At 47.1% G+C, this 9,804-nt stretch overlaps 2 protein-coding genes across 2 annotated transcripts; both read left to right on the forward strand.

The window, feature by feature from the left end:
* Nucleotides 1–68: 68 nt before the first annotated feature.
* On the forward strand, nucleotides 69–3,178 carry LOC120649541 (ferredoxin--NADP reductase, root isozyme, chloroplastic). The gene is made up of 6 exons (XM_039926360.1): nucleotides 69–285; nucleotides 378–437; nucleotides 818–1,153; nucleotides 1,529–1,748; nucleotides 2,328–2,568; nucleotides 2,753–3,178. Exons 1-6 carry the CDS (start codon nucleotides 259–261, stop codon nucleotides 3,009–3,011), a joined length of 1,143 nt encoding a protein of 380 aa, XP_039782294.1. The 5' UTR covers nucleotides 69–258; the 3' UTR covers nucleotides 3,012–3,178.
* Nucleotides 3,179–4,176: 998 nt separating this feature from the next.
* On the forward strand, nucleotides 4,177–9,049 carry LOC120649544 (WPP domain-associated protein-like). Its single transcript, XM_039926362.1, has 6 exons — nucleotides 4,177–4,551; nucleotides 5,096–7,065; nucleotides 7,164–7,290; nucleotides 7,388–7,489; nucleotides 7,720–8,325; nucleotides 8,947–9,049. The coding sequence occupies exons 1-5, from the start codon at nucleotides 4,534–4,536 to the stop codon at nucleotides 7,795–7,797; spliced, it is 2,295 nt and encodes a 764-aa protein (XP_039782296.1). The 5' UTR covers nucleotides 4,177–4,533; the 3' UTR covers nucleotides 7,798–8,325; nucleotides 8,947–9,049.
* The last annotated feature ends 755 nt before the right edge of the window (nucleotides 9,050–9,804 follow it).

Raw genomic sequence — 9,804 nt, forward strand, 5'->3', positions numbered from 1 at the left:
CCAATAAAATAAAGTTTAGCGGCTGATGGAGTATTAGCTGCTAATCAACCCTGCAGCCCTCCCCAAGGAGCAGAGAGCAAATGGTCTAATCGCGAGCAGCAGCAGCCAGCAGGGCAAGCAAGACAAGTCGCCCCTTCCGTCACCTCAAGAGCTCACTTGTGCTCCCCCTTCCCCCTCTATAAACCCGCCTCCCTAGTCCCTCCTCTCCTCCCCGTCCGTCCTCAGATCAAAACCCGGAGCCCTTCCTCGCGACCGATCATGGCGACCGCTGCTGCTGCGTCCCGGGTACGCGCGCCACCCTCCCATCCGTGCGATCCCGCCGCTTCCTGCTTGCGCGTCGTGCTGATTCGGTCTTTCTTTCTCTTGCTGGCCTGCAGGTGGCTGTCTCGGCGCCGGTCTTCGGCTCGGATCGCGGCGTCGGGAGCTCCGGGATCAAGGTGCGTGCCTCAGTGCCCGTCTGTGCTGAAATTCGTTAATGCGCGGCTCTTTTGGGGGAACCCTCGCGATTCGGTGGGCTAGTTGACTAGAGAAATTGGCAGATTGATTCCAAAAGGGAGCAGTTAAAAAATGCCAGGTATTTTCCTAAAAAAATGCCAGGTAGTGCTGCAAGATCTCGGCAGGTGCTGTTTTAGTGCGCAGATTAGTTCATGGCTTATCAGCCATGCATGTCCATGGGCACCTTCACAAATTCAGAGCACTTGCTACTGAACTTGATAGCGATCTTGTACTCCATTTATGCTGATGATCCTGAACTCACAGCATCCAGGCGATGAGCCGATAATGGTGTGTTAAATTTGGCCTTTTTATTGTGCTCTAGGGCAACAGCAATGTTAGCTTCAGCAACAAATCATGGGTGGATGGCACATTGGCCTGGGAGAGCAAGGCAATGCGGCCCAGGCACGCGAACAAGGTGCTTTGCATGTCGGTCCAGCAGGCGAGCAAGAGCAAGGTCTCTGTCACGCCACTCAACTTGGAGGGCACAAAGGAGCCGCCCCTCAACACATACAAGCCGAAGGAGCCCTACACGGCCACCATTCTCTCGGTGGAGAGGATTGTAGGTCCCAAGGCTCCAGGGGAGACTTGCCATATCGTCATTGACCATGGTGGCAATGTGCCTTACTGGGAGGGCCAGAGTTTCGGTGTGATTCCTCCTGTAAGTTTTCCTCCCTCTAAATCATTTCCTTTGCCTGAGGACACATGCATTAGTTTTGCTCATACTTGGTTTCCCCTCATATTATTAGTTAACAAACAACCAAATTTACTTGTGGATGGTGTAAAATATACTATACTCTATACATAAAGACAGCCATGCTGATGTTCGTTTTAGTTCTGTAGACATTATTTTCAGTCTGCCATTGAACACACTGCAGGGCTAGGCTAGGGGAAAAAAAGGCTGTGAATCACTTAGCATGCAGCAAAATTGCTTTCAATTAATCGTAAAGTATCAATACTTTATTCATCTCTTTTACATCATATTTTCTCTTCACATTCACAACTCTCTGAACCTTGATTGCACTTTTATCTGTAGGGAGAAAACCCGAAAAAGCCTGGAGCCCCACATAATGTCCGGCTTTATTCAATTGCATCGACTAGGTATGGAGATAACTTTGATGGACGAACCGGAAGTTTGTGTGTCCGCCGTGCAGTTTATTATGATCCTGAAACTGGCAAGGAAGACCCCTCAAAGAATGGTGTCTGCAGTAACTTCCTATGCAACGCAAAACCTGGGGACAAGATTCAGTTGACAGGTAACTTCCTGATGGATGTAAAGGTTCTGTGGTTACGGTGTTCTATGAGAGCCCCCTAATCACAATGGTAGTCATTTAGTTCTTTTACTTATTGTACTCCATGAAATTCACATGGTAGATCATCCATTTCTTAGTTCTTAGATTCTTTAGAAGGGTACATAGCAGGAAAAAAAACCTGCTTCTGAAGCATAAGAAACAGGAGGTCGTTTTCGGTGTCACAGTTTTGCGCTTTGCAACGTTGTGATACAACTATGTGCAGAACATGCCACTGAAACACTAGTCATCACAACAAGCTTTGACGTGTCTCTGTAAAAATGACTATGACCCTGCACTTTATATCTGTCTTGTTTTGTCCCACGTATCGTTAGACTTATATGGCATCTTTTAAAGACTTCTGATTACTCATATAGTATGCAACAACTAGAGTATTTTTTTCCTTTCAGAAAAGAAATGCTTTCTTTCCTAATTAGCTCTCAGATATGGCACTACTTCTATTCTTGTGTTCTATCATATTAATTTATGGAAGGTGATGGATGTTTTAGCCTCAAAGCATCTCATGTGATTTCATCATGTGTTTAGGTCCCTCTGGCAAAATAATGCTTCTACCTGAGGAGGATCCAAACGCAACACATATCATGATTGCCACTGGTACCGGTGTTGCCCCGTTCCGTGGGTATCTGCGCCGCATGTTCATGGAAGATGTTCCGAACTACAGATTCGGTGGCCTGGCTTGGCTTTTCCTTGGTGTTGCTAACTCAGACAGCCTTCTCTATGACGAAGAGTTCACAAGCTATCTTAAGCAGTACCCAGACAATTTCAGGTATAACCTCTTCCATCTAAACACCTGATTTCATTTGCTGATGCTATTTTGTGGTTGACTTAGGCACTTGTCAGTTTGCATAATTGTATACAATCTGTTTACGATTTGAGAGTGCAGCATCACTGAAGTACTCATGCCCAACATATTCGTATAATATAACCGAGTCTTTGCTTTAATTCTGTAGGTATGACAAAGCCCTCAGCAGGGAGCAGAAGAACAGGAGCGGCGGCAAGATGTACGTCCAGGACAAGATCGAGGAGTACAGCGATGAGATTTTCAAGCTTCTGGATGGTGGTGCTCACATCTACTTCTGTGGTTTGAAGGGAATGATGCCTGGGATTCAGGACACCCTCAAGAAGGTGGCGGAGCAGAGAGGGGAGAGCTGGGAGCAGAAGCTGTCGCAGCTCAAGAAGAACAAGCAATGGCATGTCGAGGTTTACTAATTTACTAGGGTCTGATTATTTAGCAGGCGTTATGATTGTTTTGCTGCGAGTTAATGCCAAGAGGAGGCACAGATACATTATTGGGATTGAATGATGAATGATTGTTGTGGTGGTGTAAAATTGCAATAAAAGTGTTCTTGGTGAGAATCATAAGATCACGCAAGCAACTTATAGCTTCCACTATCACATGATGCGTGGAGCATGTAACCTACAGCCGTTTAGATTCGCAGTGCAGTGCTTTTCTACATTTCCATTTCAGAAGTGTCTCTGTCGAGGTCGTACGTATATGAATCCTGGTGACTTTAAATGTTTAAAACATGGCTGTTTGAGCAGGCAGCGAGGCAGCGTTTCTCCTGACGGCGTCTGATCTACGTACAGTCGCTTGCATTGCCGAATTTAAAAAAAGGGAACATATATCAGGTGCAAATCAACCTCTCCGTGCAAACTATGGAAATTTCAATTTGGGTCATTAGATCAACATCCAAGGGGAGGGGCGCAGAGAGTTGGGAGGGGGGTTTGCAAAAGTGTGATTATCCAATCCAAGAACGGGTCCAAATTGTAAAACTAGTACAGCTTCAATTATGGAAAACAAAATACTTGCATTGCTATTGTCTTAAAATGCTTGCCCCTGCCCATTCACTGGCCACTTTTGTATTGTCCATGCGTCAACTGACAAGCGGCGACCTATACGGCTATACAGATCATGGCATCCCCCTGTGTCACATTCCTTTTAATTTTCATTTTTTATTGCTTGTTCTCATCTGGAATCAGTTAAACACGTCTTCACGTAACTCCATCACCTCCTACTAAAATAACATCGATAATGTCCCGTTGCATTGCATTGCATCTGAAGTTCCAGCACAAAAACCAAAAGCCATGTCACGCAGTATGAGATGATCACCTCTCCAACCCGTAACGGCTCCCCCTCTGGGCTCCGGTGCCGGTCACCATCTCCCCCGCCTAACCTGGGAGCCCCCTCGATCCAACGGTCCCCGACGGCGCACGGCCCGCCTGCCGCTGCCGCCACCCGCCCGCCCGCCACGGCCCTGGTGGCGTACGATCCCAGCCTGCCTAGCCGGGGCCCCGCGCCGCCGACGTCAGCAACGGCGCGCGCTGTCTCGCTGCCTCTGGCCGCTCGCGACTCCACGCCGGAGGCCAGCGGCCGCGGCCCTCTCCGCTGCCGCCACGCCCGCCCGCGGCCCGCCGCCTCCCTCAACTGCTCCCTCCCTGCCCGCCTCGTCCCTCTCGGCTGCCGTCCTGCTGCTGATCGCACGCGGGGCGGGGTACACCCCCTGGCGCGTCCCTGTCGCGCGCACTACTGCTCTGACCCCGCTTCACTCCTTTCCTTTCCGTCCCCGTCGCCGTCGCTGTCGCCGCCCCGGTCTCCCACTCGTGCCTCGTCCTCCGCCTCTTATCCTCTGCAGCCTTGTCTCTCGCGACTCGTTGGCGGTTACTACCTGTTGCCGACTTGCCGTGGCTGTAGTGGAGACCCGTGCTGGCGGCGAGCGGGGACGGAGCAGCCATGGAGGCGCCCCGGCCGGTAAGCGACCCGTCCCGACCCGATCCCGCCTCTCCTCTCTCCCACCACGCACGCGCAATTCTCGTTACTGCGTGTTCCTGCCTGTTAATCCTGACTCGATTGATTAGTTCAGTCTGTGTTGGTATGCGTTTGAACATGATGGTCCGCTGTTGGTGGTAAGTGTTGTTTGGTTCGAATTGGCTGTTCGATTCGAAGATTTAACCATCTGCTGTTTTCTGAAACATTTGTCAAACAACCGCTAATCCTGGTGTTCATTAGAACGACGTTTCATCAGAACCGTCGTACCTGTTTGATCCATCAAAAACTTCGGTTCAAAAGGACAGGAACTGCACACGTCTGTTTCTGGGTTTCATTTCCAGTGGATTTTTAAGCATGCCATCTTGTTTTGACCTTCGAGCCCGTGGTTCCATTTCGATCATATTTTTTCATACCTGCGCTGATCCCGTCACTTGCGCCGACTTGTGATTGTGCATGTGCATATTTGTTCCATGGAATCTCCAGCACTGAACTGAAACTCTGAATTCTGAAACCAAACTTGCTGCAGGTCCTGAGCGAGAGAACGAACCCGCTGCTCAGAAGATCATCCAGTCCATCCGGCGTCACGCTGCTTCAACCCCACGCCGACAACGGCGCCTACTCCTTCCTCGACACCACAGGGCCCTGCTCGACGAGATTCAGCAGCGGCTCAGTGACATCCGAGGACTCGCCGGCGCTGACGCCCAGGCTGCTCTCCATCCATTCCAGCTCCAGCCCCGATAACTACTCTTCGTCAGAATGGCTCGACCGAGCGGCGGCGGCGGCGCGCTCCAACCGGTACCTCTTCGACGCGAATGCGCAGGCCAGGTCCGCCGAGTGCCTGGACCTGATGAGGATGGAGATCGATGCGCAGCTCGGCAAGCTCAAGGGGGGTGTCACCGGCCTCGAGAACTATGCCTTGCCGGACAACGGCCGTGTGATCGGTGGCGCGCACCTGGGCATGTCGCTTGATGTCATGCTGATTGAGTTAGATGAGAGGTTCAAAGCCCTGAAGCAGCTCATGGGTGCCGTGTTCCGACAGGCGAGAGAGATGCATGGATCGGTCAACGCGTCGGCGTCTGATCTCCAGTGGGAGCATGAGCTGCAATTGGAAGTCTTTGGTGCCACGATCGGGGAGTGTGTCAGTGGCCTGCAGGAGGAGCTAGAGAGGAGGCTGTATGAGCAAATTAACATCACAAACACCATGAGCAGGAACTGGAAGGAGGCGATTTCTCAATTTGCCGCGATGCGCGAAGACCTTGGTGCTCTTTGTAAGCTGTTACTGCCTTCAGTACCAGAAGCACATATTTCTAACAGCAAGCATGAAAGTTCAGGCAGTAGGAGCAACAGGTGGAAGTACACTTTCTTTGGAAAGAAAACAAAAGAGGATCGTTCTCCACGTGCCGAGGACAGTAAGAGTTTCAGAAAGCAAAAATCATTTGGTGCAAAGGATGTCATCTCAGAAAAATCTGACTTTCGCCATCTCAATGGTATGTCTAGAGATGAAGTGATAAGCTATTTTAAGTCTGAGATCAGCAAACTGAAAAGGATGCACGAATCAGCATTGCAAGAGAAGACAGAAGAACTGTTCAGGTTCAAAAGGGAGAAGGGGTCGCATTCTCTTAAGAATGACGTGGAATTTGAGCCTCTGAGAAAGAAAATTCCGGAGATCATTTCAAGAATGGACCAGATCATTTACAAGAATATAAAGGTACCTGCGATCTGCATGACCCATGATGAGCTCGGTGAAAGATGCAGACTGACAAGCAGAATAGATGCTTTGTACTATGAAAACCAGCATCTACGAGGATTGCTTGCAGATAAGATGAAGGATGTTAAGGCATTATCATCCCATCTGTCTGAAGCCAGTACAGAACTGTCTCTTCAGTTGTCATCAGAAGAAGAGCTCCTGAAACAAATTGACAAAATTAGGGAAGAGTACGAGGACCTCCGAATTGTAGGCGATGTTAGAGATGGGCTGTACCAAGCTGTTACAAAACAATTGCTTGATGATTCTAAGGACAACATGGATAGTGCTGCAATGAATTTTAGTGCAAAAGTGTCTTCACTTGAATGTGTAATCTCTGAAAAGGATAAGGCATTGTGTTTATACAATGAAGAAAATCACAGGTTAAAGGAGAAGTTAGCAGAGCTAGAAAAGGGGCGTTTGATCCAGAATCACCAGGAAGATCCTGAAGTCATCAAGCAAGAGAGTACAGAAATTGTTCTTCGTGATATTGAAGTGGAGCCTCGCTCATCACCAAGAAGATCAAATGGGCACGATTTGAAGTATGATGAACTTGTGAAACTGAACTCAAGCTTAGAGATTGAATCAGGTGTCCTCAAGGAAATTGACAAGAAAAATGTGAATCATAGTAGTAGTCTCACTAAGAAAGAGCAGGAAAAGCAGCTGGAGTGCATTTTAGTATCTATTATGAAGTTATCACAAGAATTTGTGGAGATTGAGAAAAAATTGTCAGTAGAAAGAACTGAAAACAGGTCTGCTAATCTTCCTTACACTTTCTTCCCAGGTAGTTTTATTTCCTTTTCAAAAACAAGAATCCAATATAAGTTTTTCATTTTATTGGTCAATTCAGGTCAGAGGATTTGAGTGATCATTGCAGCCACATGGTCAGACAAACCGTGGTACTAACAAAAATAGGGCTCTGGTATAAACAAATGCTTGAAACAAGACGTTCTGAGCTCCAAAAGGCTGAAGCCAAGGTAATTGAATTAAATTTCTGTTTGCTTGCAAAAAATATGTGATGCATAATATTATAAGTTCATTGGGCAACATCTCTGATATCATTCTGTTTTTCAGGTTGTCATATTGGGCGACAAGATAAATGCACATTTAAGTCTTCTTCAAAAGATATATTTAACTCTTGATCGCTACTCTCCTACGCTGCAGCATCATCCTGGTGTAAGTACCATGTGCCAATCCCATATAAAATGCTAATTTTTCTTAAATATCTGTCTCTTCTGTTCACCTAATTATTTACTGAGTTCTCAACCCAAGATGATATGTAAGAATTTTGTTGCCAGTCTTGCTAGGAGTTATCCATATTAAAGTTGGAAATTCCATATATTTTGCAATAACCAGTTTAATATACAGAACATCACACACATTTAACATGGTTGCCTTGCATGCAGCTGCTAGATGCTTTCTTGAAGACATGCAAACTTGTTGCAGATTTGAGAAGTAAACAGAACGAAGCCGACGCGATATAAATGAGGATTGAGGGCAGCTTGGTGAGATGTCCCTGGGTGGCTAGTGTTTTATGTGCCATCAGGAACATATTGTTTTATAGGGCACTGGAATGTATGGACGACCACTGGTCACCCACTGGTTCCTCGTGTGCTTAGACATGCGACACCCCTGCACTTGCAGATCAAGTGAAGGATCCTTATATGATGTTTCAGACTTTCAGATCCTGATCTGGCTATATATCTAACCCGCAATTGACTGAGCAGTTACCATGCTGAAGTTGTGAAGTGCAAGTATATACATGTGGACAGAAACCCCAGAAAACAATCTTCATGAGGATCATCATGGCATCATGAGCGTGTAGTATTTTCTTTTATCTGCAGATGATCGATTGCTAGAAATCTGAAACCACATCTTGTCGAGAAGAAATGTCAATGATGGTTACTCGCCTGCTAATGTACAGATGACATTTGCTTGCTTTCTTGTTGGGTAGAGAATAGCGTTACTTGTTTAGTTAGCACTAGCAGCCTAGGCCACAGAACGTATTGAAGGCAGGGTTAAAATATCCGACCGGTCGCCCCTAACCGCCGGCCTCCGGTTCCGGCTAACCGGACCGGTTAGTCCGGTTACCGGTCGGAACCGATCAAACGGAAATTTGAATTCAAATTCCCCCGTTGAAACGGTTCGGACCGGTATACCGGCCGGTTAGACCGGTTTACCGGCCGGTTTGACCGGTAACCGGTCGGGTTGACTGGTAACCAGTCAAATTCAAATTTTTTTCTTTTTTTATTTAAATTCAAATGCCCGCAAAGTATACTAAATAAATGTTTGTATAACATATTTTAGTCTAAATGAACCCTCCAATCCTCTTTTGTACTATTTTTACATTATATTTGTATACTTTTGTATGCATGTTTTTTTGTTTAACTTCAAATCCCCGCAAACTATACTAAATGAACGAATTTTTGAGAAAATTTGACACCATTAGATTCATCGCACCTTGAAGTATTTTTAGGAATTTTTTGAGAATTTTTCATTTTTTTAATTTAAATTTAAATTTTGAATTTGGACCGGTTTCATACCGGACCAAACCGGAACCGGTCCGGTCCGGTTTGACCGGTAACCGGTCAAACCGGACCGGTTACCGACGGTTAGGTAAACCCTGATTGAAGGGTGCTCTCACTGTTAAACCAGGGCACTAGGTAGATCAGATGTAAACCAATTGTAAGCAGACAGTTTATTCCCTTTCTATGATGAGTATCTTCCCTCCATCTAGCTTGATGGTGTTGACCAATAGTGTCAATTCATAATTGTAGAGATCTGCAAACTACAGTAAAAACCACAAACACGGGCAGAGGAGTGGATTCTAACACTTCGAGTCTGTTTGGCAGGGCTCTGGCTCCTCCAAAAACGGCTCCGGCTCTGTTTTTTCTGGTGGAGCGGCTTTTTTGGTGGAGCTGAAGTTGTTTTGAAAATCGTTTGAAAAAACGGCTCCGCCTAGTTATTTAATATACATAGAAATGGTCAAATGACTATACTACCCTTAGTTTCTTTTTTTCCCTTTCGTTCTTAATTTTCTTCCCTTCTCTCAGTTTTTTCTCTTCATTTTATTTCTCTTTCCCCTTCTTTTTTTCTCTTTTTTTATTTCCTTCTCACTTCCTTATCTTCACCTATTCCTTGTCCGGTCAAGCCTCTTCCTTGTTACGCACCATTGTTGCCCTGCTGCTCTGCCATGTGCTGCTTCGCTGCCCTCCGCTGCTGACCCAGGTGCGTTGCTGCTCCTGCTGGCGGCTCTCGCGCCTCTGCCGCTGGCCAAGCGCTGCTGCAGTTGTGTAACACCTGACTCGCGGACAGTCCGCCCGAGACTGACGGACAGTCCGCGAGGCATCGCCAGATATTTATCTGGACGGATGTGGGACCCGCTGGTCAGTTCTCTCTTCTTTCTCATTTCGTCCAGAGCCGAGCGAAGCTCGCCCGCTCGCCTCGACGTCGCCCCCTCCCCTCGATCTCCCTTCTCCGGCCATCCTAAC

Source organism: Panicum virgatum, chromosome 9K, assembly GCF_016808335.1.
Source record: "Panicum virgatum strain AP13 chromosome 9K, P.virgatum_v5, whole genome shotgun sequence".
NCBI classification, from domain to species: domain Eukaryota; kingdom Viridiplantae; phylum Streptophyta; class Magnoliopsida; order Poales; family Poaceae; genus Panicum; species Panicum virgatum.

Excerpts from the sequence above, each read along its gene's own strand:
- LOC120649541 (XM_039926360.1), top strand. The coding sequence starts at position 259 with ATGGCGACCGCTGCTGCTGCGTCCCGG. Across the intron at positions 438-817 it reads TCGGGAGCTCCGGGATCAAG|GGCAACAGCAATGTTAGCTT; the intron begins GTGCGTGCCTCA and ends ATTGTGCTCTAG. Across the intron at positions 2,569-2,752 it reads CAGTACCCAGACAATTTCAG|GTATGACAAAGCCCTCAGCA; the intron begins GTATAACCTCTT and ends TTAATTCTGTAG.
- LOC120649544 (XM_039926362.1), top strand. Across the intron at positions 7,066-7,163 it reads GTAGAAAGAACTGAAAACAG|GTCAGAGGATTTGAGTGATC; the intron begins GTCTGCTAATCT and ends TGGTCAATTCAG. Across the intron at positions 7,291-7,387 it reads TCCAAAAGGCTGAAGCCAAG|GTTGTCATATTGGGCGACAA; the intron begins GTAATTGAATTA and ends TCTGTTTTTCAG.